Source organism: Mustela nivalis (genome assembly GCF_964662115.1).
Source record: "Mustela nivalis genome assembly, chromosome: 10".
In the NCBI taxonomy this organism is placed as follows: Eukaryota; Metazoa; Chordata; class Mammalia; order Carnivora; family Mustelidae; genus Mustela; species Mustela nivalis.
The window spans coordinates 29,361,913-29,389,877 of record NC_139029.1 but is presented as its reverse complement, the minus strand read 5'-3'; the positions used below and the strand labels follow the sequence as shown (position 1 = coordinate 29,389,877).

The following is a 27,965-nucleotide window of genomic DNA, read 5'->3' as shown; positions in this document are numbered from 1 at the left end:
CCAGTGGAAACAGCAACCAACGCAAAGTATTGTGATGATTCCCAGGCACTCAGCTGGGTTGTATCTTGTCCCCCACCCAACTTGTGTCTATCCAGAACCCATGAATGTGACCTTGTTTGGAAATAGGCTGTCTGCAGATGTAATCAAGTTCAGATGATGTCATAGTGGATTAAGGTGGGCTCTAATTCAATGACTGGCATCCTAGGGAGGGAGAAATGTGGAAGAGATACACACAGAGAAGATGGCTATATGAAGACAGAGGCAGGATTGGAGTCATGCTGCCACAAACCAAGGAATGTCAACAACCACTGGAAGCTAGAAGAGGCAAAGAAGGATTCTTCCCTAGAGGGAGGCTTGGGACCGTGGCCCTGGCCACCCCTTGATTTTGGGCTTCTGGGGTCGAGAACTGTGAGAAAATAAATTTCTGTTGTTTTAAGCCACACAGTTTGTGGCAATGTGTTATAACAGCCCTAAGAGACCAATACAGGCGCCAAGTTCATCATAAAATAATCCTACAAGATATATATTTTATTTGGGGGACCTAATTAGTATGGGGATCAGGCTGAAAAGGCACCTAGGGTTGTATAAAAAGCTAGTGTTTGTCTTCAACTCAACAAAAACAGATGCTTCAGACCTCCCATGGCACATTCCTCCTTCTGTCCTATCACAGCATCCTCTCGATTTCCATGTTGAACATTTAAGCTTTCTGGATGCTTCACTTTGAATCGCCCTTTGACTCCAATGGCTTCACTCTTAGCCTCCTCTAACAAATTTTAAGTAAATTATTTAAAATATACAGAGGACAAGAAGTAATATAATGAACACTAGCGAGTCTGATATCCCCTCTACCTCTACGCATTTCCCCCTTTCTCTTTTCTGGCCATGTTTCCATGTCATCCCACCCCATGTACTGCTCTCAATTTTCTTTTTATTTTTTAAAAGATGTTATTTATTTATTTGACAGAGAGAGAGACACACAGCAAGAGAAGGAGCACAAGCAGGGAGAGTAGGAGAGAGGGAGAAGGAGGTTTCCTGCTGAGCAGGGAGCCCAAGGTGGGGATCAGGATCCCAGGATCCTGGGATCAGGACCTAAGCAGAAGGCAGGTGCTTAATGACTGAGCCACCCAGGCACCACTGCTCTCAATTTTCTTTCTTTCTTTCTTTTTTAGATTTTATCTATTTATTTGAGGGTCAGAGATTACAAGTAGTCAGAGAGGCAGTCAGAGAGAGAGAGAGGAGGAAGCAGTCTCCCTGCTGAGCAGAGAGCCCCATGCAGGATTAGATCCCAGGACCCTGAGATCATGACCTGAGCTGAAGGCAGAGGCTTTAACCCACTGAGCCACCCAGGCGCCCTTGCTCTCAGTTTTCTAAAGATGCTAAGACTGGTGCAAAGGTTGTCCAGCCTGATTATATGTCTGTCCTACAGACAGACACTGTACAACATGCACGCATTTGAGATAATAATTAGGTGGCTGGCTGTGGACTATCAGAAGGGGAGGCAAAGAATTATTACCCTCCAAGTGATATGAATGTCCCTAGTTCCTTATTCTTAAATTTTAGATATGCTCTGGACTGAAGCCATCCTAGCATTTTTACCTTTTCAACTATCTCTTTACCCCCAAATAATCTTTAAGCAGTAGAGTATGGGAGGTGGGCTTCTCATCCTCCACCTCTAGATATACAATAAACCTTAAGTGAGAGACTCTCTTTCCTCTTTAGTTATCTTTCAAAATATATTGAGCTACTTCCCATCAGGCCTCAGAGAATGGGGAGAGGGATCAGGGCTAATACTTGGGCATAACTACAAATAGCTTTCTTTTCTCTCTCTCAATCTCTCTCTCTTTTTTTGTAATGACTTATTTTATTTTTTTTAAAAGATTGTATTTATTTATTTGACAGACAGAGATCACAAGTAGTCAGAGAGGCAGGCAGAGAGAGAATGAAACAGGCTCCCTGCTGAGCAGAGAGCCCGATGCAGGGCTCGATCCCAGGAGCCTGGGATCATGACCTGAGCTGAAGGCAGAGGCTTTAACCCACTGAGCCACCCAGGCACCCCATGTAATGACTTATTTTAGAGAGGGAGTGAGGGAGGGGCACAGGGAGTGGGAGAGATAGAGAATCTCCAACAGACTCCCTGCTGAGCAAGGAGCCTGACCTGGGGCTTGATCCCACAAACCTGAGATCATGACCTGAGCAGAAATCAAGAGCCAGTCACTCAACCGACTGAGCCACCCAGGTGCCCCCAAATAGCTTTCTTGGCTCCCTTTGTCACCTTTTGTTTCCTCATTACCATGCAAATCTTCTTATAAGAGGATTTTATGTTTTTAAAATAAATTCTTATTAATTCTTGGTCATAGACTTCAATTTCCCAATTTTCCCTTGAACTTAAACATACCAATGAGGGTTTCAAGTTACAGATTATCTCGAAGGAACTATTCTTAGTATAATTTAGAGTTCAGAACATCATTAGGGAGACAAACAGAGGTACAAAGGAAATAGCCTAAAGGTATTTAAAAAATATGTTCCTATTCTCTTGGGGTAGGACTGGTAGAATTAAAGCAAATGGAAATGGTATGTTGTTTTTCTCACCTCTCCTGATTTGTTTTGGACCAGGGGCTCCATTCTGATTTAGGAGTCTTTCCTGCTCAGCATTTCAGTGATAATTCTCCCCATGGTCTATAGGATCCCTGTTCTCTTTGTTTCTATAGCAACAGTCCCGTGTTGCTTGGCTAGAAGCAATTTGCTGCTGCTGTGGTGAAGCCCCATTTTTTCATTCCTTTCTCCCCAGTTGCCTTGGTAACCAGCTTCTCCCTCTTTGGGTCTCTCAGTGGTAAATTCCACCCCCCTCTTTTTTTCTCTCTCTAGTAACAGTCACCTGGTCATGACTTGGACAGTGCTTTACCATCTGTGAGTGAGCACACTCTGTCATGGTCAGATTGTCATCATGAAATTAGCCTCCCTTTTGCTTTATTTGCATCATTTCTCCTGCCTGCCATCTTTCTAGTGGTTGTCATGGTAACCGTACCCTCTGAAAGTCTCCAGGCAAAGGCTCTACAGTTAACAACCATCATGTGAGAGTGTCTGCCAATATACGGCCACACATCTCGATTTTAAAACCAGCCCCAGGCGGATACCACAAATTGGAGAGAACAGGCTTTTGATCAAAGCAGACTGGATTGAGAAAAGGAGGGACAGGGTACCCTAGGTTCTGATGTTCTCCAAACAATACATGTGGCTACAGGTTTTAGGCTGGGTCTGCAAGAGTGGCCATTATGCCAGCAGTGATCCAAGCAATGGAGAAATGTATCGACACTTATTCCAGGCAGACCTATCATATGCTCTAAACTTGCAGGGGGTAATTTCTCTTGCCCAAGGGATCCGGGTGATATGACCTGAGAGCTAGGCAGAGACCAGTGATCTCAGGCAGAAAAAAAATTAACCCTTAAATTGGTTAACAAGGGATTAGTAGAATGTATATTTAGGTAATTTACATGGTCTGAAAATTTCTCTGGCCTTAGGTTGTTGCTCTTACTTCCTTAGTGAGGCAGATGGGGTGTTACCGTTATAATAATACAAAGTGTTCAACAAATGGTGGTCATTCTGTGCTAGGGTGTTGTAGCAGGTACTTTTCAGATATAACTTCAATTTATCCTTATGACAGTCCTGAGAGGTATTTCCTGATAAAACTGAGGCTAAAAGGTAAAGTTAATTGTGTGAGGTCACACAGCAGCTGATAAGTAGCAAAACTGGGATTTGAACCGTGGGCTATGATTTCAAAGCTTGCTCTTTCTTTCTTAGATTTTATTTATTTGAGATAGAGAGAGAGAGAACATGAGTGGGGGAAGATGGACAGAGGGAGAGGGAGAGGAAGAAGCAGACTCCCCCCACTGAGCAGGGAGCCTACTGTGGGGCTCAATCCCAGGACCCTGGAATCATGACCTGAGCCGAAGGCAGATGTTTAATTGAGCCACCCAGGCGTCCCAGGTTGTAGGGTTTCCTGAATTTTGGTCCTCTGGTCTCCACTTTAATTTGAGGGTTACTACTCTTTAACCCTTTCTTCCTTATTTTTCCTCTTCATATTTTGTGGGTTGTTTACTTGCTGTTCTTAACCCATTTCTTGCATTCTTTTCACCAAAAAGGAGAAAACTTTTGTCCCGCCTTCTGATTGTGTCTCGCTTTGCGTTTTGGGATAAAAATGTTAGAGCAGCCGCCCTTGCCTGAGAACTGGGCAGATATCTGATCCTGGAGACCACCACACATCTATCTAGCTCATTGGCTCTAGCAGTAGATAGGCAAACCATTCTCCTTTCCGTTTAACAATTATTGGGTATCTTTCTGTATCAGACACTGTGCTAGGCACTGGAGATACAGCAATGACCTAGGCAGAATCTGTTCCTTGCCTTTATGGAGCTAACAGCCTGGAATGGAAATCAGACAATACACAAGAAATCAGTATATAGGGGCGCCTGGGTGGCTCAGAGGGTTAAAGCCTCTGCTTTCGGCTCAGGACATGATCCCAGGATGCTGGGATCGAGCCTCGCATCGGGCTCTCTGCTCAGCAAGGAGCCTGCTTTCCTTCCTCTCTCTCTGCCGGTCTCTCTACCTACCTGTGATCTCTGTCAAATAAATTAAAAAAAAAATAAATCAGTATATATTTTTATATTGTAATTAGTGGTATGAAGAAAAGAACTAGGTGCCGTGAAAGAAAAAATAACAGGGATAGACTTGAGATAGGACTGCCATCCCTCATTTAAGAGAGGAGATAGTTTCTAAAAAAATCAATCTTTTTAATAAATCGATAATCAGTTATTAAAAAAAAAAAACAACCAAAAAGGAGAGAGGAAGATTGTCGAGCCTCTGATACCAGCAAGCTGATGACAGGCATGTCGAAGCTTCTTAAGCTTGGAAACCGTGGTCTCGCCCCTCCCACCCCTCCTCTTGTCCTCCTCGCGGAACCCTACGTATGCGCAGGCGCACTGACGGTTGCCATGGGGACAGCTGCTCCCGCGCAATCGCAGATATCTTCAAGATGGCGGCGGCGGCGGCTGCACGAGCAGTTTCTGTGGGCGCCGGGCTACGGGGTGTGCCACGGACACTGCCTCTTGTAGTGATTCTCGGGGCCACGGGCACCGGCAAATCCACCCTGGCGTTGCAGCTAGGCCAGCGGCTCGGTGGAGAAATCGTTAGCGCTGACTCCATGCAGGTAAGAGTGTGGTTGGCCCCGGGCCTGCGAAACCCAGAGGCCGCCTGCGGGCCTGTGGTCGAGTGGATTCCCTGTCGCATGGTGGTAGTGGGTGAACCCCGAGGCTTGTGGGGTGGAGTGAAGGGAACCCATAATTACTAGAGGCCCACCGTGTACCAGACATAGTGTCAGGCGATTGAGTCCGTTTTCTCTCATTTGCTCCTCAAGACGTTGCTGTTGATAGATGCTATCTCCATTGACGCTTGAGGGAATTCACCTTGGGAGATGAAACGGCTTTCTCCGTGTCACATAGCGAATAAGGGGAGGAGATGGCATTTGAACCTACATGGTTGACAGGCGTCCAATAAATACCTGTTGAATGAAAATTGTTACAGCGCTTTTGCTATTTAGAGTACTCAGCGACAGCGGTATAAATCGGTTACCGTCTATGAATAACTCCTGAGGGAATGGAACAGGGTGGATATTCAGGAGACCTGCATTCTAGTTCCGAATCTGCCATCGACCGCGTGAGCTTAACGTATCTGTAAAGTGGAAAAAATGGCACCTACTTCCCAGGGCTGTGGTGCAAAATAAGTGAGAGCGTGAGTTTTAGAATGGAGAGCACGGTCCTGAAAAGGCCGGGGCCAGGCACCTGGTAAATGTTTAAGTTGAGATTTTTAACTCCCTACTGGCTGATGGGAGCCAGGAGGCTTTGTCCTCTTCCTTGAGTTAGAGGGAAGCCGAGGAGGGTAATACACCTGGCACCCGGTTGCATTTGGGCTTGGGTTGAGAGTGGTTGACATTTAGGGTAAATCTTTGATGGAGGAATTGTAAACCCTATTTATTGAAGATAATTTGCAGTTAATTAGTTTTTACAGAGTAAATGAGATGCTTGATGGGAAATGCCTGCCACTGAGTCTGGTATCTGCCTGATGGGTACTCAGCAAGGAAAGGCATTCCTTCTCCCTACTATACCCGATAAACCTCTGGGCATGGGCATGGTTTCTACCTTTATTAATTCATTTGGAGTGACATGGCCATCAACACACAAATGATTAGGATGATTCAACAAATGTTAGTTTGCAGCCTTTATTTTGTGTCAACTTCGAGAGACAGACTTTACCCCAAATCCCAGCCCTGTCTTTTCTAAGATATGTGACTTCAGCCTGACCTCTTTGTGCCTTTGTTTCTTCTGTACAATAGGAAGAAGAATACCAGTAACACAACATAATTGTGATGATTGATGTGATAAAGTGCGTAAAGCATTTAATACAAGATAGGGTGCATGGTGCTAAAAATATAAGTGCTATTTTCTCCAAGGCTCTTTGGAAAGAGAAAATCATAATCCCCTTCCTCAGGGAGTTTTAGTCCAGCTAAACATGAAACAGAGCAATTAGAAAGTGTTTGAACTATGATATTAATGATGCTTTGCAAGGTGGATGGTTAGGGAGGAGAGAAACCACAAATGTTAGATTTTATACTAAACCATATAGTTTCTGAGAAGGGAGAAATCCTTGAAGGCTGATATAGTTAGTCATGTAAAGCTCTCTGAAAAGGGACTTGAAAGGTGAAGTTTGGATAGATAAGAAGAAAAGGCATGTCAAAGGAAGGAACATGAATGAAGATTTAGGTGAATATGTAGGACAGTGAATGTAGAACAGTGTGTATGTAGGTCAGTGAAAGAAGGATGTTCATTAGGTATTGTAGATATTGTGGATGGAATGGAGAATGAGTAACATGATGAAGGCAGTGTGTAAGAAGCATTCATTTGTGAACAGTATGCACAGTGAATTGGATGTGGGGGTGGGTGTTAGGAAAGCGGGGGAAGGGAGAGGTGTAACTTTAAAAAAAATTTTTTTTATTTATTTGACAGACAGAGATCACAGGCAGAGAGAAAGAGGGAAGCAGGCTCCCCACCGAGCAGAGAGCCCAACGTGGGGCTTGATTCCAGGACCCCGAGATATGACCTGAGCCGAAGGCAGAGGCTTTAACCTACTGAGCCATTCAGGTGCCCTGTAACTTTTTTTTTTTTAAGATATATTTATTTGAGGGCTGCCTGGGTGGCTCAGTGGGTTAAGCCTCTGTCTTCAGCTTAGGTCATGATCTCAGGGTCCTGGGATTGAGTCCTGCATCAGGCTCTCTGCTGGGCGGGGAGCCTGCTTCCTCCTCCCTCTCTCTTTCTGCTTGCCTCTCTGCCTGCTTGTGATCTCTCTCTGTCAAATAAATAAAATCTTAAAAAAAAAAGAGAGAGAGATTTATTTGAGAGAGAGAGAGTGTGTACTTGAGCAAGCTGGGGGAGAGGGAGAGAATCTTAAAGCAGAGTCCTCTCTGCGTGTGGAGCCTACCATGGGGCTCGATCCCAGGAACCTGAGATCATGACCTGAGATGAAATCAAGAGTTGGACAGTTAACTTACTTAGCCACTCAGGTGCCCCAAGATGTAACGTTTTTTGAAGGTATAATCATGTTACAGTGAGCTGGTCACTGATTGCTGAAAGAATGAAGGACATAATAGACTGAAGATTCAGGTTTGTATGCCTGGGAGAGTCTGGTGAGCCTTGGAATCAGGAAGATTTGGCAAGGCACAGTGGGAGTAGCAACAGGACATCCAAGGGGAAAGTCTGCTGGGTAGGTGGAGAGTGTGCAGCAGGTGTGACTCCACTTCAAGACTCTTGTACTTACTGTCTCTGCCTGGTGGCACTTATTCCTCTAACCATGTGGCTTGCTTTCTCTCTTCATTATGTCTTTACTATGATGTCCTCCTACTGAGGCCTTCTCTGATCATCCCATTTAAAGTAAGACATCACCGGGGGGCCTGGGGGGCCCAGTCATTGGGCATTTGCCTTCGGCTCAGGTCATGATCCCAGCATGGAGCCCCATGTTGGGCTCCCTGCTCCATGGGAAGCCTGCTTCTCACTCTCCCTCTTGCCCTGCTTGTATTCCATCTCTCACTGTCTCTCTCTCTCTCTCTCTCTCTGTCAAATAAATAAATAAAATCTTTAAAAATAAAAAATAAAATAACGCACCACCAATCCCTGTTCCCTATCTTTCTCATATAGCAAACAGTCCTTGTCAGGGGAATGTTCCCAGTAAATCATCTTAATTTTACATCATCTCCCCCCCCACCCCCCAGATTTTACTTATTTATTTGAGAGAGAGCACACAAGCATGAATGGTGGGGAGGGGCAGAAGGAGAGGGCAAAGCAGAAGCAGACTCCCCATGAAGCAGGAGGCCTGACATGGGGCTCCGTCCCAGGACCCTGGGATCATGACCTGAGCCAAAGGCAGATGCTTAACTGACTGAGACACCCAGGTGCCCCAATTTTACATCTGTTTTTAAGTAAGTTAGTGTGTTCTGGCCATGAGTGCCATGTATATATAGCTCTGTAATAGCTGTTATCCATATCTCAGAAGTGTTTCTTTTCTCATAACTGTACCTTAAGGTTGAGGTTGCCAGAGGTGGTGTTCAGTATAAAATAGGTCATGTCAATGTGCCTTGTATAGTGCTGATGATATGGTAGACCCTTAATATTTGATGAAATATATATATATATATTTTAAAGATTTTATTTATTTATTTGACAGACAGAGATCACAAGTAGGCAGAGAGGCAGGCAGAGAGAGAGAGAGAGAGAGAGGGAAGCAGGCTTCCTGCGGAGCAGAGAGCCCGATGCGGGGCTCGATCCCAGGACCCTGAGATCATGACCAGAGCCAAAGGCAGCAGCCCAAACCACTGAGCCACCCAGGCGCTCCTTGATGAAATATTTTAAAGAATATTTTATTTATTTGACAGAGAGATAAAGACAGTGAGAGAGGGAACACAGGTAGGGGGAGTGGGAGAGGGAGAAATAGGCTTTCCGTTGAGCAGGGAGCCTGATGGGGGCTGGAGCCCAAGACCCTGGGAACATGACCCAAGCTGACCCATACCTAACGACTGAGCCATCCAGGTGCCCCGGATGAAATATTTGTTGGCTTGCCTTATTAAAACAGCACATCTTGATCCATTCAGATTTTTTCCTGTGGCTATATAGGTAACTGAAATATAAGACTTAAATTTCTTTCATCCTAGGGATGCCATGAGGATTAATTGATATGAAAACACTTTGAAGATTATCCAGCTTTCTGAACTGGCTATCGGTTGTGTTTAGTTTTGATTATATCATGGATATTTGTAACATTTCCTTTTGGTCCCTATTGGAAAACTTTGATCTTTGATTTTACTTTTCAGTCTAAATAATTATATAAAGTATCTCAGCCCCATTTACGTGGCCATACACAGTTCTTCATTTCTATCTTTGCTTACATGCCCCTGTTATCTGTTTCACTTGCCTTTTTTTTTTTTTTTTTAAGATTTATTTATTTATTTATTTGACAGGCAGAGATCACAAGTAGGCAGAGAGGCAGCCAGGGGGGAGGAGGGAAGCAGGTTCCCTACTGAGCAGAGAGCCGGATGTGTGCTGCGATCGAGGACCCTTCCTGGGATCATGACCTGAGCGGAAGGCAGAGGCTTTAACCCACTGAGCCACCCAGGTGCCCCTGTTACACTTATTTTTTATCCAGAGAAAGGAGATTGCACTTTTTAGTCACTTGAGGTTGACTCAGAATTTTTGGTAAGCATGTGAACAAAATTATGTTTAAAGAAAGAATTGAAATATAGTGGACACACATTACATTTTCAGTTTCAGGTGTACAAAGTGATATTCTTAAAAAAAAAAAATGACATTCTTAGTGTTGGATTACCAGCTCCTTGAAAGAGCATTTTCAATTGTGAATAAATACACAGGCAGAATGATAATAATAACTTAAATTTGTATAGCAGATTTTTTTACAATATACTTACAGATGCTTGATATCTCACAATAACCTTGTTAGGTAGATACTGTCATTTCACAGGTAAGGAAACAGGCTTTGCAATAAGGTCTTACAGTAAGTAGCAAACCTGGAGTTGAACATCGTTGTTTACTTTCCATGCCTACTGCTTTGTCCACAGGAAACCATCCCCTATAGATGAGGCAGGAGCAGTGGTGCTCAATCATTAGGGAGTTACTTCTTTTTTTTCTCCCCCCTAAATATTTTATTTATTTGACACAGAGAGAGAGAGATAGTGAAAGAGGGAACACAAGTAGGGGGAGTAGGAGAGGGAGAAGCAGGCCCCCAGCCAGGGAAGGAGCCTGATGTGAGGCTTGATCCCAGGATGCTGGCATCATGACCTGAGCTGAAGGCAAGATGCTTAACGACTGAGCCACTGAGGCGCCCTGAGAGTATTTCTTCTTTCTTTTTTTAAAAGATTTTATTTATTTATTTCACAGAGATCACAAGTAGGCAGAGCAGCAGGCAGAGAGAGGGGGAAGCAGGCTCCCTGCGGAGCAGAGAGCCCCATATGGGGCTCGATCCCAGGACCCTAGGATCATGACCCGAGCAGAAGGTAGAGGCTTAACCCACTGAACCACCCAGACGCCCCCCTGAGAGAATTTCTTAACTTGTGTGCCACTCTTCTTTCCCAGGAGCGTGCTACATTTTCATCAGGATTGAAAATGTATTTTAGGGTTCATATTGTGAGTTGTAGTGTGAATTCATGGTGATGTCTGTCTGGTGGAGTGTTTGAAGCTTAGTGGTGGCCACATAATGGGCGGCTTAAGGGGATAAAACTTGCTGCAACTAAGAGATATAATTTAATGTCAGTAATTTAATGATACCTGGAGAGAATGTTTACTGAAACCAAAGAGAAACTTGGCCTTGTGGAGAGCCTAGATGGAACAGTAAACTTTGTTATACAGCCACACAGACAAAAAAGTAACCAAATGGAAAGTGTGATAATTAGAATGTTCCTCCAAAGTTCCAAGTTGATTTTTTTTTTTTAAATTTTATTTATTTGACAGAGAGAGAGAGAGATCACAAGCAGGCAGGGAGAGAGAGGAGGAAGCAGGCTCCCTGCTGAGCAGAGAGCCCGATGTGGGACTCGATCCCAGAACCCCCGGATCATGACCTGAGCTGAAGACAGAGGCTTAACCCACTGATTTTTTAAAAAACAAATATTTGCATTTTAATCCTTTTGGAATGATGTCTAGAATTTTGTATTTTGTAAGTGTAATAGTAATTCAAAAAGGATTGCAAGACACTTCTTTTTAAAAGATTTTATTGGTTTATTTATTTGACAGAGAGGAGAGAGAGAGAGACACTGAAAGAGGGAACACAAACAGGGGGAGTGGGAAAGGGAGAAGCAGGCCTTCCAGTGAGCAAGGAGCCCAACACAGGGCTCTATCCCAGGACCCTGGGATCAGGACCTGAGCCAAAGGCAGATGTTTAACGACTGGGCCACTCAGATGCCCCAAAACACTGTCTTAAAATTTATTTTATTTTTTTATTTTTTATTTTTGAAAATGAACTTTTTTTTTTTTTAAGAATTTATTTATTTGACAGACACAGATGACAAGTAGGCAAAGAGGCAGGCAGAGAGAGAGGAGGAAGCAGGCCTCCTGCTGAGCAGAGAGCCCAATGCAGGGCTCAATCCCAGGACCCTGGGATCATGACCTGAGCTGAAGGCAGAGGCTTTAACCCACTGAGCCACCCAGGCGCCCCTGTCTTAAAATTTAAATTGTCTTGCACCCCATACTTACTTTGTTATCCCTTTGTTCTACCTTAGTTAGCTGTAGGGAGATCCCTTTGTCCTACCTTTACTGTAGGGCCATCCCTATTGGGGCATTTCCCTTCTAGGGAAAGTGATCATTTTTGTAAACATTGAATAAGTAAGTGCTTTAAGTATTGAGGTAGCTTCTTTGAGGGAAAATGACAGTGGAGTGTTAAGGGTAGTATATCTTAGGATGATAATGTTGTCATGGAGCCTAATGGTGACTTGCTTCTGTAGCCATGTAGCATACGAAGGTCCTGCCTGGCTTTTTGCTTCCCATTCTCATGCACTTAATTTGTTGAGTGGGACATCAGAAACACTCTGAGGAATTACTTGCTTAGGGACTACTGCTGGACTCTGCTTTGGATTTTTGCATGGCAGCTGTGACAAAAGTGAAAAACAGCATTTGTGCTTAATTTCCTGAGTTTTCCAAACCCCAGTTTCATAAATTATAGAAACTAAATATTGTTAATCAGTGGTAAGAGTCTGCTTTTAAGGAAGGACAGGTAATGCAATCCCTGTTTTCCAGGATGGAAAAACTGAGGCCCAGAAGATTAAAAGAGCACGCTAGAGATCTCGCTGCAAGATACTGGTACACCTGGGAATTGGATCTAGGTCTTCTGATTCCAGTGTAGTGTCTGATATATTGCAGGAAGATGATACTGAAGGTCTTCTTTTCAGTCTGAGTCTTTTTCTTGGCATGTAAATTCAAGGTACAATACATCGCCTTCAGTCACTGGATGAAACATTGTACTGAGAAACATGAAGGCACTTGCCAAAAGATGTACAATGACTGCCTGGAGATACAGACTGCCAGCTATATGCCAAGAGAAAAATAAACAAAGTGTTCTATTTGGGTTTATAGAGAGGAAGTATCTCTAATGCCTTAGTTCTTCAAGTCCTGTGGAGAAGCAGTAGTCATACATAGGAGCACAGTTCCCTTTGTGTTTGTCTAAACCTACAAGAGGAGAAGCAAATGATTTTTGGCAATCTGACTTGTGAGCAGGCTGTGTGTCATCTAATAGAGGCGGAGTTCTGCGTTCTTTTTGTCTGCTTTGGGACATAATTTAGGAGCAGTTTTTTGTTTTTTGTTTTTTTTTTTTTTAAACCAAAGGACTATTTGTCTGATAGTGCTCAAGGAAGATCTGGGATGCATGGGGGAGGGCTATGAAAGGAGAGATGGGAGGGTGGATCACAGTGGCTTAGTAGGACATGAAATAAAAGTCACAAAAATCTATTACCCAGGAGAGATGGGAGCTATCTGGAGGCTATTTGCAGAGAAAGAGGGGGAAGCAGGCTTCCCGCTGAGCAGAGAGCCCGATGTTGGGGTTTGATCCCAGGACCCTGAGATCATGACCTGAGCGGAAGGCAGAGGCTTAACCCACTGAGCCACCCAGGCGCCCCCAGAAGCGATCTTTAAAAAAATAAATACCTTAGCCTGACAGGAGGCTAAGAGGGAAATCTCAAAATTTTTGACGCATCTAAAAAATCTGTTATGAGTTTCTAGATCCCTTAGATCACCTCCATTGTGACGGAATTTAGTTTTCCTTTGCCTACAGTATTAAACCTGGGTGGGTTGTTCATATACTGTATATTCACTTTTTTGCAGCTATGGGAAGAACTCTGGAATCAAACATCCTATGTTATATAAGGAAAGAGAAGTTGCCACTGGCCAAATGAGAAACCATAGGCGAACATAGATAGGACTTGCAGGTTCCGATTAGTGAGGATGAAATGCTGCCCTGATGTTTCCGTGCTTGGGGCAAGGTGTTGAAACTGCTCTTCTTCAAAAGGAGTATATATTCGAGACATGCAAGTTATTTGGGGTAAATAGGAATTCACCTATGTGATTTGTATGTGGCTTACCTAAGTTGTTTTTGGTTTCTTGTGTAGTTTGAATTCTTCAGATAAATTTGAATCAGACTGTGGTCCTGTTTGCCTCCTTGCTTACCTTTGGGGTTCTGGTTCTGAGCTAGAGCTTCACCACTGCTATTTCCTCATTGTGGGATCCAGAGTTCCAGGTCTTACCATGAAAATCATCATCATCATCACAACATAGTAGACAATTATAGTGTATATGCCAGGTACTGTTCTAAAAGTTTTGACGTATATTACCTAATTTAATCTCCTCACCACAGCCTTGTGAGGTAGGCACTATTATTATCTCAGCCCTACAGAAAATTACTTTCTTGAGCCCTCATCTCTGCTTTTCTATGTTTTTTCCTCCACCTCTTTATATTTGTCCATCCTGTATCCCGTTCTTCTTCTTCTTTTTTTTTTTTTTTAAGCTTTTATCCATTTACTTGAGAGAGAGCTTGTGAGTGAGAGAGCACAAGCAGAGGGAGAGGAAGAAGCAGACTTCCCACTGAGCAGGGAGCCCGACGTGGGTCTTGATCTCAGGACCCTGAGATCATGACCTGAGCCAAAGGCAGCCGCCTAACCTACTGAGCCACCCAGGTGCCCCCGCATCCCGTTCTTTTCCTCTGTGTCCTCTGTGTCACTGTATACATTTTATCAGGTAGAGGAGAAAGACTTCCCTGACAAAAGAACAGCATGAGCAAAGCATGTGTGTTTTCGAGTGACGAGCAATTATCTGGCATAGAGGATGCTTGAGAGACAGTAGTTGATGATGAAACTAAAAATATAAGACCCGTTGAACAAATTGTAGAGGCCCTTGAAAGGAATGCCAGGAGGTATGGGGTTTTAGACATGGAAGTGACAGTAAGTCTGTTTCATTGGGTAATTCTGATGGCGAAGTGAAGAGTGGGTTAGAGAGGGATAACAAGCTAAGAATTTGGTTACATGAGCCTGGATGAGAGGGGCTGGCGTTGGACTGTGGCTAGGGAGAAGAGGTAACCATTTTGGCATTTTGGAGGCAGAATCTAGGATTTTGGTTATTAAACTGGAAGTATGAGAAAAAATGATAGAGAACAAAGCCTTTTAGATTTCGAAGAAAGAGACATGCTTCTTGAAAAAATCCGGATTAACACAGAAAAGTACAAAGGATATATCACCATAGTCTTAGCATCCAGAGGTAACCTTAACCATGATTTTGACTGCTCTTAAGTACCTCACATAAGTGGAATCAAAAATATTTCTTTTGTGACTGGCTTATTTCACTTAGCATAGGGTCCTCAAGGTTCATCCAATTTTATATAAATTGACTCATACATTTCATATTCTTTTTTTTTTTTAAGATTTTATTTATTTATTTGACAGAGGTCACAAGTAGGCAGAGAGGCAGGCAGAGAGAGAGGGGGAAGCAGGCTCCCCGTGAAGCAGAGAGCCCGATGCGGGACTTGATCCCAGGACCCTGGGATCATGACCTGAGCCGAAGGCAGAGGCTTTAAACCACTGAGCCACCCAGGCGCCCCATACATTTCATATTCTGTATCTTGCTTGCCTCTCCCCCGCTTAACAATATGTTATGGATATTTTTATGTTTTTATGTTGGTTTTATGTATGTTATCTTTTTAATTTTTTTTTAAGGATTTTATTTATTTATTTGACAGAGATCACCAGTAGGCAGAGGCAGGCAGAGAGAGAGAGAGGGGGAAGCAAGCTCCCCGCTGAGCAGAGAGCCTGATGTGGGTCTTGATCCCAGGATCCTGGGATCATGACCTGAGCAGAAGGCAGAGGCTTTAACTCACTGAACCACCCAGGTGCCCCTATGTATGTTACCTTTTTATTTTTTATTTTTTTAAAGATTTTATTTATATTTGACAGAGAGATCACAAGTAAGCAGAGAGGCAGGCAGAGAGGGGGAAGCAGGCTCCCCGCTGAGCAGAGGGCCTGATATGGGACTTGATCCCAGGACCCTGAGATCATGACCTGAGCTGAAGGCAGAGGCTTAACCCACTGAGCCACCCAGGCAGCCCTCTTTATGTGTTAATGTAACTGTATATCAGTGGTCTCAACCTGGGGTCCTTTTGCCCCCTAAGGGCACATTTGCAATTTCTGGAGACATTTTTGGTTGTAACAACTGGGGAGGTAGGTTCCTGATATCTAATGGGTAGAGATCAGGAGTGCTGCTTAAGATCCTACTATGCATAAAACAGCTCCTCACAACAAAGAATTATTTGGCCCAAAATATCAATATATTATACTGAAGTTAAACTCTGTTCTACATTGTTATTGTTGTTTGTTAAATTTTGAAGTAATTATAGATTTACATAAGAGTTTCAAAGATAGCAGAGAGTTCTTATATACCCTTTATCCAACTTCTCCTAAAATTAGCATCATATATCATCTTGGTACATCTGCCAAAATTAAGAAATCGACATAGATATAATACTTTCAACTGTAGACTTTATTTGGATTTCACCAGTTTTTCTACTAATATCTTCTGTTTTCGGGATCCTATCTAGGGTCCCATGTTGCCTTTGGTCATCGTGTCTCTTTTGACTCCTCCAGTCTGTAGCAGTCTCTCAGGTGTTTCCAGTCTCTGACTTCTGAAGGGTACTACTGGTCAGCTTTTCTGTAGACGGTTTCTCAATTTGGGTTTGTCTGATAGTTTCTTATGATTATACTAGCATTACAGATTTTGGGAAAGCAAACCGCAGAGGTGAAGTGCCCTTCTCATTACATCATATCAGGGCATGATGGCAATATGACTTATTTCTGGTGATGTTAACCTTGATCATTTAGTTTGGGATGTGTCTGCCAGATTTCGCCACTGTGAAGTCCCTTTCTGTACTCTGTTAGAAATGAGTTGCTGGGGCACCAGGGTACCTCACTTGTTAAGTGTCTGCCTTCGGCTCAGGTCATGATCCCAGGACAGCCCTGCATTGGGCTCCCTGCTCAGTGGGAAGCCTGCTTCTCCCACTCCCACTCCCCTGCTTCTGCCTTTTTTGCTGTGTCTCTCTGTCAAAAAAATAAAATCTTAAAAAAAAAAGAAAGAAAGAAAGGAAGGAAGGAAGAAAGAAAGAAAGGAAGAAAGAAGGTGCTAAGTTTAGCCCACACTGAAGGGGAGAGGATTTAAGCTAGGAAACATGTATGTGCACTATTCCATGTGTACACAAATCTCTATGTTTATGTCAGTATCTGCATATAGATGAAAATAAACATGGGTTTATACCAGTATCTCTGACTCTACTGTGCACCACAAGGTTCATTCTAGTGTTTCTTTCCTTGCCCATTTGTGACTTCTTTCTCAGAGAGTAAGAAATTTGGTTCTCATTGTCTATAATGTGTTTACCAATTTGTGCAACCTGTATAGTAGTTTGCAGTAGTTACTTAGGTGAGAAACAAACTTCCCAATTAGGTATAATGTTTGTGTGTAGTTCTTTTTGCTCATTTTAGCCTTATAGTATCCAGTCATAAGAATGTTTTACACAGTTACTTAGGTAAGCTCCTTTTCTCCCTTCCACTGCCCTTCAGTGAAGTCATGCTATACATTTGTAATACAAGTAGATTTATTTGTTGCAGTCTGTATTCTGTCCTGGGATCCCCAGACATTCTGGTTGTTTTTTTTTTAAAGAATTGCCTACAGTAAAGTGCATTCTTTGTTGAGTACAGTTTTATGTTTTTTTTTTTTTTTAAGTTTTTATTTATTTGACAGAGACATAGTGAAAGAGGGAACACAAGCCGGGGGAGTGGGAGAGAGAGAAGCAGGCTTCCTGCCAAGGAGTGAGCCAGATGCTGGGCTTGATCCCAGGACCCTGGGATCCTGACCTGAGCCGAAGGCAGATGCTTAACGACTGAGCTACCCAGGTGCCCCAGTTTTATGGGTTTTGATAAATACAGTCAGGTACCCACCTTTACAGTACCATATTGAACAGTTCCATCACTCTAAAAATTGCCTTGCATGGCCTCTGTAGTCAGCTCTTCCACCTCTCCGACTTTCAACCACCACTGATTTGTTTTCTATCACCATGCTTTTGCCTTTTCCAGTGTACGTGGAGTCATACAATATGCAGCCCTTTGGGGTCCGACTTTTTCACTTAGCAGAGTATATTTTATTATTTATTTTTATTTATTATTTTTAAATCTTTCATTTATTTATTTGTCATAGAGAGCTCAAGCAAGGGGAGCCACGGGCAGAAGGAAAGGGAGAAGCAGGCTCCCTGCTGCGCAAGGAGCCTGATGCAGGACTCTCTATCCCAGGACCCTGGGATCATGACCTGAGCCAAAGGCAGATGCCCAGCCAACAACAGACACCTAGGCGCCCCGCAAAGTACATTTTAAATTCTCCCATGTTGTTGCATGAGTCCATTATGCTTTATTGCTGAGTGTCATTCCATTGTACGGATGTGCCTACCTTAGTATGTCCATTCACTTATGAGAGGACATCAAGTTGTTAGCACTTCCTTTGTGCTGTTACAGACATCTGCTGATGGTTTAACTTTAAAAACTAAAGTTTTGGGGCACCTGGGTGGCTCAGTGGTTAAAGCCTCTGCCTTTGGCTCAGGTCATGATCTCAGGGTCCTGGGATTGAGCCTCACATCAGGCTCCTTGCTCGGCAGGGAGCTTACTTACCCCTCTCTCTCTGCCTGCCTCTCTGCCTACTTGTGATCTTTGTCTGTCAAATAAATAAATAAAATCTTTTAAAAAATAAAATAAAAACTGAAGTTTTTTCTAGAATGGCTGTGCCATTTTGCTTTTTGACCGGCAGTGAATGAGAATTTCTGTTCTTCTGTATTCTCTCCAGGATTTTTTTTTTTTTTTTTTTTAATTTTAGCAATTCTAATAGGTGTGTACTGGTATCTCTTGGTGGTCAATTTACATTTCCCTAAAGGCTAATGATGTTGAGCATCTTTTCATATGCTTATTTGCCATCTGTGTATCTTTGAAGTGTTTGTCAGATCTTTGGGGGGTGTGTTTGTCTTACTGACTTTTAAGAGTTCTTTGTATATCCTGGGTACATATCCTTTATCAGATATGTTATTTGCAAATATTTTCTCCTGCTTTGTGGCTTATTTTTTCATTTTCTTCAGTGTCTTTCACAGAACAAAAGTTTTAAAATTTTCACTAAGTCCAATTTCTCTTGTTTCTTTTTAAATGGATTGTGTCTTTGATTTCCTATCCTAAAATTGCCAAACCCAAGGTCACACAGATTTTCTCACCATTTTTTAAAAAGTTTTATTTAAAAAAGAAAAGTTCTGTGGTTTTGTATTTTACATTTAAGTCTATGAGCTATTTTGAATAAATTTTTGTATAAGGGTTGAGATATTATGAATGTCCAGTTGTACCAGCACTGTTTTTGAAAGGCTATCCTTTCTCCATTAAATTGCCTTTGTACTTTTGTCAAAAATCAGTTTATATTTGTGCAGGTCTATTGCTGGGCTGCATTCTTTTCCATTGATCTGTGTGGTTTTGTTTTTTTTTTTTGCCACTATTGCTTTGTCTTTGTTACTGTGGCTTTGTATTAAATCTTGAAATTGGATAGTGTAAGCTCTCCAACTTTCTACTTCTCTGTTTTTAATCTCTGTGTATTCTATTTTATAGGTGTATTGCTATGAGCTAGGTTTCTACTGAAGGACATTTGGAGGGTTGTTTTTTGCTATAATAAATGATGCGGAGATGAACATCTTCATATGTATATCTTTTTGGACTGTGTGATTCTCTCTTCAGGATAAATTCCTAGAATAGGAATACTGGATGAGAAGATGTACACATTACCTTCTCCCCCCTTCCAATTTTCTAAGATTATTAGAGGTCACTTACATTATTTTTCTTATTGAGGTGAAATTCACATAACATCAGCCATTTTTTTTTTAACTTTTTTTTTTTTTAAAGATTTTATTTATTTGACAGACAGAAATCACAAGTATGCAGAAAGGCAGGCAGAGAGAGAGGAGGAAGCAGGCTTCCCACTGAGCAGAGAGCCCGGTGTGCGTCTTGATCCCAGGACCCTGGGTTCATGACCTAGGCCGAAGGCAGAGGATTTAACCCACTGAGCCACCCAGGTTCCCCAATATCAGCCATTTTATTGTATTTTTTTAAAAAGATTTTATTTATTTATTTGACAGAAATCACAAGTAGATGGAGAGGCAGGCAGAGAGAGAGAGAGGGAAGCAGGCTCCCCACTGAGCAGAAAGCCCCATGCGGGACTCGATCCCAGGATCCTGAGATCAGCGGCCCAACCCACTGAGCCACCCAGGCGCCCTTATTGTATTTTTTTAAAGGTTTTATTTATTTATTTGTCAGACAGCAACCACAGGTAGGTAGAGAGGCAGGCAGAGAGAGAGAAAGGAGGAAGCAGGCTCCCCGCTGAGCAGAGAGCCTGATGCAGGGCTCCATCCCAGGACCCAGAGATCATGACCTGAGCTGAAGACAGAGGCTTAACCCACTGAGCCACCCAGGCGCCCTGTGTTTTTCTTTTTGAATGTCTTGCTCATACCTGTGTGTGTCCATGTCTATATAGTGGTTTTCATTTTTGTGTTTATTGATTTGTAAGAGGATTTGTGTATTGTTAAGTGTTTTTTTTTTTTTTTTAAGATTTTATTTATTCATTTGACAGACAGAAATCACAAGTAGTCAGAGAGGCAGGCAGAGAGAGAGAGAGGGGAGGAAGCAGGCTCCCCGCTGAGCAGAGATCCCGATGCGGGGCTCGATCCCAGGACCCTGGGATCATGACCTAAGCTGAAGGCAGAGGCTTCAACCCACTGAGCTACCCAGGTGCCCCTGTATTGTTAAGTTTTAATCTTTTGTGCAGACTCCTGTGTTGGAAGTATTTTTTCAATTGGTCATATTTGTCTTTTGTATGATTTTTTTGGTCATAAATGTTTTGTTTTGTTATTTTTTTAAGGATTTTATTTATTTATCAGAGGGAGGTGGGGGAAGCAAAAGCAGGGGGAGAGGCAGCCATTAGGGAGGAGCAGGCTCCCAGCTGGGCAAGGACCCCCATGCAGAACTCTATCCCAGCACCCTGGGGTCATGACCTGAGCTGAAGGCAGATGCTTTACCAATGGAGCCACCCAGATGTCTCGTCATAAATGTTTTAAATTTGTATGTTCTTGTATACTTTTTTAAAAGTACAAGTTGGTTTTAACATTCTTTTAGAAATAGAATGTTATAGGGGTGCCTGGCTGGCTCAGTAGAGAGTGTGACTTTTGATCTTGAGGTTGTGAATTCAAGCCCCATGTTGGGCATAGAGCTTGTTTTTAAAAAGTGAGAATGTTGTAATAGATTTATAATTTGTTGAACCGTTGGAACTTACAGATGTGGCTAAAAAATATTATTGACGTTCTAGTGTGAATGAAGGTATATCCAAGAAGTCCTTGCCTTCACTGTGCCTGTTGCTCTTCCCTTGTGGGCCCCTACACATGATGTAGCAGAGGAAATAAGGGATTCTACATTGTCGGGACTGGTACTCTTGGTTAGCTACCGAGCTATCCAGTCAGTTTCCTACTCTCCTTTTTTGGTTTATATCTTGCTAGTGCCTTGCGTAGTTCTTATGGCAGTGGTTCTCGCTCTCAGGTGCACATTGCAGTCACCTGGAGAGCACTAAAAAACATTGGTTCCCAGGCTTATAGTATTCAGTAAAAGCCCGTTGATTAGAATTAGATGATTTGCTTAACTCTTCAGGTGCAGATATTCTTTCCTAATTTACAGCTTCACTCTGTGGTCTTCATTTAGCCTCTTTAGCCTGAGAGGCAGTTTTACTTACTGGGGAGACTGGGTTTTAGGCCTGCACAGCTTTGCCCCAACTCACTCCATAACCTGGGACAAGATACTGCCCTCCCTGGGCTTTAGTTTCCTCTTTGGCTATATTAGGGAGGGGAGCTGATTAGATTAAATCAGGGATGGGCAGCCTTTTTCTGTTAAGGTCCAGATAGTAAACATTTTAGGCTTTGTGGGTCATAACAGTGTCTGTCACAGGGTCTAAGGCTCCTTTTAGCTCTGGTGTTTTGTGGTTCCCTTCTTTCAAACCCTAGCCAGAGGTCTCACTTAGAACCACCAAGGAAAATCTTGTTTAACCACCCTAAATACAGATAATATCAAGTACTTATATAGTGCTTACCACACTTGCCTGCAACCATTTTACATATTTTACCTGTATTAACTCTCATCTTCAGAATAACCCAGTGAGGAGTATAGGTGCTATTATTATTCTCATTTTATAGATTAGGAAACCTGAGGCAAAGAAAAATTAGAAACTTAAATAATCTGCAACATGAAGTTGAGTAGTAGAGCCAGAATTTGAACCTAGGCATTCTGGCTCGATTTTACTCTACTCTCTCTCTCTAACTTAGACCTAGACCTCCAGATAATACATACTCTATCATAGGGATCTTGAAAGAAAATATCACTGAAACCCTCAAAAAATGGGCCAATCTTGAGGCTGTAAAAATAAGTGACCACAGAGAGGAACTTTATTAATTTTATTTTCTCAAAAGACCCCTTTTGTTTCTGTCCCAGCATTATAGTCACATGGCATTGTCTTTGTGTATATTTTTAGCTTTCTATCACATTTACTCTTTAACAGTGAAGGGGTTCAGTGTATGAAAGCAGGCTTCTCCTCAGTTTCTGGAATTTAATTTCACCTTAGTAAGAATTCATTACTTCAAGCAAACAAACAGACCAGAGTCAAATGGGGATAAAAATTCTACTGGTAAGAGGCAGCAGAAACAGCTTGTGTTATATATAGGCAGAGCCTCAAGGCTTTAGTTGTCTCTGCTCCCAGTCAGTTATATGTCCAGGGAAGCTTTCTGAGCCTCCATATTCTCAAGTATAAAATTTTAAGTGATTGGACTGGGCCCATGATCTCTGAATTTCCTTATATCCATTCTTTTTTTTTTTTTTTAAAGATTTTTTTAATTTATTTATTTGATAGAGAGAGATCACAAGTAGACGGAGAGGCAGGCAGAGAGAGAGAGAGAGAGGGAAGCAGGCTCCCTGCCGAACAGAGAGCCCGATGCGGGACTCGATCCCAGGACCCTGAGATCATGACCTGAGCCGAAGGCAGCGGCTTAACTCACTGAGCCACCCAGGCACCCCACCTTATATCCATTCTTCACCAGGGTTTGCAGGTAGACCTCCAAGCGGCCACAGCAGACGCTCTTCGTTGCAGAGTTTTTCATGCTTTAACTTAAAAGTAAAAGTACGTGCCAGTTTTGCACTCTCCGCCCTGATTTATGTTTATTTAGATGTAAAAATGTTTCAGGTTCTTTTTACTATTTAGTTAGATTGGTGCCCTTGAAGAATGCATAGTAAGTATACTATGCATGCACCTCTCAGTTTGAGAAGCATGACCTTCTATTAAGATTCTAGTCCCCTTTCCTTTTTTTTCTTCTTTCCATTTAGGTTTTATTTTCAAGTAATTTCTATGCCATTCGTGGGGCTTGAACTTATAACCCTGAATTCAAGAGTTGCATGCTTCACCAACTGAGCCAGCCAGGCACAACCCCCGCCCCCCAACCCCTTTTCTCTTAAATGGGGATAACAATTGGAAGAGTAAAAGTCATGATCTGGACTATAATTTCCAAACCACTCCTCTCACCAGGCTGACTGAACATATTAGTACAGGTTCTCCTGCTTTCTGAGCATCTTAATCTGCCTGATTTAGTCAGCATGTCTGCAGTTGAACTTCGGCCAAATAAAGGTAAAAGGAGTAGTTGCCTGCCATGATGTTCCTGCAGCTAGTTCATTCTTTCTTAATAAAGTGTTACATTTTTAAAAAGTCATCCTTTTATTAAGAAAAGTTAAGCAAGAGATTGACCTTTTTCCTACTTTTCCACATCTCTTCAGTTGAATAACAAATTCAAATTCAAATTCCTTCAATTGAGAAGCAAAATCATCTTTCTGGTGAGTGCCAACATCCTTTAAAAAAATAAATTTTCGGGTGCCTGGGTGGCTCAGTGGGTTAAAGCCTCTGCCTTCAGCTCAGGTCATGATCCCAGCGTTCTTTTGGGCTCTCTGCTCTGCAGGGAGCCTGCTTCCTCCCCTCTCTCTCTGCCTGCCTCTCTGCCTACTTGTGATCTCTTGTCTGTCAAATAAATAAATAAAATCTTTAAAAAAAAGTAAAAAATAAATTTTCCTTTTACCATTCTATGCCAAGATTCTTTTTTCTTAAATTTGGGCTCTTAGAATTAAAGGGGGTGTTAGAAATGAGGAGCTTGAGGTTCCAGGAAAGAAAGCTGACATCCCAAAGTCACAGAGCTGATTTGTATAGAACGGAGATTAGGAACATGCTGGGAAAAGAACAATAAGTCAGAAGACATGGGGTGCCTGGGTGGCTCAGTGGGTTAAGCCGCTGCCTTCAGCTCAGGTCATGATCTCAGGGTGCTGGGATTGATTGAGCCCCACATCGGGCTCTCTGCTCAGCAGGGAGCCTGCTTCCTCCTCTCTCTCTGCCTGCCTCTCTGCCTACTTGTGATCTCTCTCTGTCAAATAAATAAATAAAATCTTTAAAAAAAAAAAAAGTCAGAAGACATGGATTAAAAGTTTGCCTCTGCCACTAACTTGCTCTGTGACTTTGGGAAGGTTACATAACGTGTCTAAATTTTCATTTCCTCATTGGTAAAATAGAGACCAATGTAACATAGGATATGAAAATTTTAACATAGGATTTAGCACTCTGCCTCAGGCATGGCATATTTATTGAGTATACTCCATGTATCATTAGGTACCATGTTAGGTGTTGGGCCTAGGGATAAAATACCCAGTTTCTTCCATTGGAACTTGTAGTCTAATGGAGATAGAACTTACTGTCCCTGACTTTAAAATACTTCTGTGATACAGGTAAAGGCAACGTACTGGGGGGGGGGGCAGAGAGGACAAGCACACAAGGAGTAGGAATGAGAAGTGATCTCAAAGCAGGCTTTCATCAGGAGGTGGATGCTAGAGTTTGGGGATAGATAAGATCAGATTTTCATTTTAGAAAGCTCCCCAGCTGCAGTGTGGGCATAAATTGGGGGGTTATAGCAAAGGTGGGAAGATCAACAAGGAAGCTGATGGAATGGACAGTCTAGTAGGGGAAATCACGAAGCCTTCAGATGGTGTAATGGCAGTGAAGTAACGAGGAAGTGGTGATGGTGAGCTTTGAGATCATTTTAGGAACAAGTATGGACAAAAGTTGAAGGATCACTTCAAGATTTTTGGTTTGATTATCTCGTGGTTACTCAAATACACCTGGGAAGATCAGGAGTTCAGTTTTGGACATAGGGGGTTACAGGTGTCTGGAGTGCTGCTGCTGCTGCTGCGGATGATAGCTAACATTTATTGACTGCTTCCTATAGGGCAGGCCCCAGTCCATATTCTTCACATGGATTAATTATTTAATTTTCATCATAACTCTTAGAGGTTAGGTTTAAAATGAGCCTCACTTTATAAATAAAGTCTGAGGCACAGAGAAATTCATTAACTTGCCCACGGTTACATAGCTAATAAGTAGTGGAGCCAGGACTTAAATTGAGGCAACATGGCTCATGTTTTTACTGTTAACAGCTTCACTATATTAAATGCCTCTCAACGATGATGAAAATGTCCACTAGACAGTTGAAAATAAAGGTCTGGCATCAAGAGAGAACGAGATTGTAGATATGGATTTTGGGCGTTAGCACAAAAATGTTATAGAAACCATGATTGTCTGACAGTTCAGAGTTTAATAATAGCAGGCAGACACCATAGGGTTGGACATTTCTCATTATTGTTACCATGACAGATATTGCTAATACATCAGTGGTTGGCTTTAGTAGGGAAACTGAGGAAGGGCCAGTGAGATAGGGAGAAAAACTGGAGAGATTGCTGCCATTGAAATTCCAAAGGAGAATGATTTAAAAGAGAGTGGAGTGGTATCAGATTGTTGTTTTTTCCATTAAACGTGTTTTCAAAGCTTAGTAGAGGAGTGTTAATATTTGACAGTCGGGGTTCATTAGTGATCTCAGGGAGTGAGATATCCATGGAACAGAGGGGAGCAGCTAGCAGAGAAGATAGGTAATTGTATTGATTCATAATCTGTGATTCTGGTTTTCAAAGCAGATGTAATCTATAGAGGCAAGGAAGTGATTGAAGAACTTCAGGATCTAATTTGGATTGGGAAGGAAATGAAGTCAAAAGGGGGAAGGAAAGAAAAACAAATGGGGGTGGGGTGGGCAGCTTTTCCTCATGCTTGTGGACAGCAGTGTTGGGCACTGTAGCCAACCTGCATTCAGACACAGCTCCATGATCTGCCCAGTGCTCAGGATTTTGCTGATTAACAAACCCAGTAGGACCACCCTACAGCATGACAACCATAAAGGGATGGAGCCTTACGTGAGTGATCTTTAGTTGTACGCTTAAAGATTTGGGGGAGTTTCTCCAAGGTAGAATTTCTTTGGATCAGTGTTTCTAAACCTCAGGACTGTTGACATTCTTTGGCTGGATAATTTTTTGTTGTGTGTGTGTCTGGTGGGGGGTGTTCCTTGCATTGTAGGATGTTTAGCATCATCCCTGACCTCTGCCCACTAGATACCAGCCACACCTCCACCCCTGCAGTTGTGACAGCCAAAAATGTTTCTTGACTTTGCCAAATGTCCCCTGGTGGACAATTTACTTCTGGTTGATAACACAGCTCTAGATTCTGCAAGTTTTCCTCTAGGTCTCTGTTGTAAATTTTACTCACTTTGATTAGTGCCTCTGGGCACTTGAGCACCTTGATTTGGTGAGTCCGGGTTATTTCAGTTTTGTGGCCTTTTCCCAGAACATTTCACTCTGGAAATAAACTCTCAATAGAGGTGAGACAGAAGCATATTTCCTTCTAGTACCCAGTTAAATACCTAGAACGTTAAATGCTTAGTGGTTATGAGATTTAAAGAAGATGATTACACTCAAACTTTATTATCTCTCAAACTTTGATATCATTTGTCTCTTTATAGTAGTTATTTGTATCTGTGTCTCTTGCTAGCCTGGACTCCTAGAGGACAGGGACCCTTTTTTAATCTTCTTTGAATGCCTAACATCTTGCAGAATATCTGGCACATAATAGGCTACACTCTCAATAAATGTTTGCTGAAATAAGTCAGTTATGTTGATAACTGGCTAAGTAGGTGAAACCTGTAATTTTTCAGAGTATTTCAGTTATCAGACCTTACAAAGAGGTCAGAGTTCCCTTAGTATTGACAAAAATCTGATTTGTGCAGAGAGAAGCATTTTATCCAGTCATTTCTGTGTACACAGATCACAGGTGTCCTCTGGGAGAATAGGAAATGGAACAGAGTGACATGCTGGCTTTAGAAGATAAAACAGATCCTTTAAGCTCTTCCTAGCACCCAGGGCTGGCTGACAGATAGGTGGAGTCACACTGAAACTATAATTGAAGCTGGAAAATATAAGGCAATCAGCTACAAACCTGGTAGGGTATTGTTTTCTGAGCAGGTAATAAGATAAGTCCAGGTGTGGGATTTATGATGTCAATACCTGTATGGGCCAAATGTGACATTTACAAAATTGATTGGTTTCTGCATTTGTTTAGATATTTATCCTTAGTGCAAATGTGTAGAATCTGTTGTGTTTTTGCTTTTTGTCTGGGTGGTATGATTTTAATTGATAAATAATGTATGTCATAAAATGCATAATTCATGGAGCTTCTGGCAAGCTCAGTTGGTGGAGTGTGCAGCTCTTGTTCTTGGTTCTAGGTTCAAACCCCATGTTGGATATAGAGATTCCTTAAAATTAAAAGCTAAAATAATGAATAGTTTATAACTGTATAGTTCAGTAAGTTATCCAAAAAGTGAGGGCGCCTGAGTGGCTCAGTTGGTTAAGTGACTGCCTTTAGCTCAGGTCATGATCCTGGAGTCCCGGGATTGAGTCCCACATCGGGCTTCCTGCTTGGCAGGGAGTCTGCTTCTCCCTCTGACCCTCCCTCTTCTCATGCTCTCTCTCTCATTCTCTCTCTCAAATAAATAAATAAAATCTTAAAAAAAAAAAAAGAAAGTGAAAATACCTGTGTAATCAAAACTCAGTTCAAGAAATAGAACATTACCAGTCCTCTCAATGATTTTTTTTTAAAAAAATATTTTATTTATTTATTTGACAGACAGATATCACAAGTAGGCAGAGAGGCAGGCAGAGAGAGAAGTAGGCTCCCTGCTGGGCAGAGAGCCCGATGTGGGGCTCGATCCCAGGACCCTGGGATCATGACCTGAGCCAAAGGCAGAGGCTTTAACCCACTGAGCCACCCAGGTGCCCCTCTCAATGATTTTAAAAGTTATGATGTGATCCAGCAATTCCATTT

At 42.3% G+C, this 27,965-nt stretch overlaps 1 protein-coding gene across 1 annotated transcript in view; it reads left to right on the top strand.

Moving 5' to 3' along the window:
* The first annotated feature begins 5,002 nt into the window (after window positions 1–5,002).
* TRIT1 (tRNA isopentenyltransferase 1) overlaps window positions 5,003–27,965 on the top strand; it is a 47,974-nt gene continuing 25,011 nt past the window's right edge. Inside the window, exon 1 of the mRNA XM_082687037.1 lies at window positions 5,003–5,203. Coding sequence (XP_082543163.1) covers window positions 5,030–5,203 — 174 coding nt within the window. The 5' untranslated portion in view covers window positions 5,003–5,029. The remainder of the gene's footprint in view (window positions 5,204–27,965) is intronic.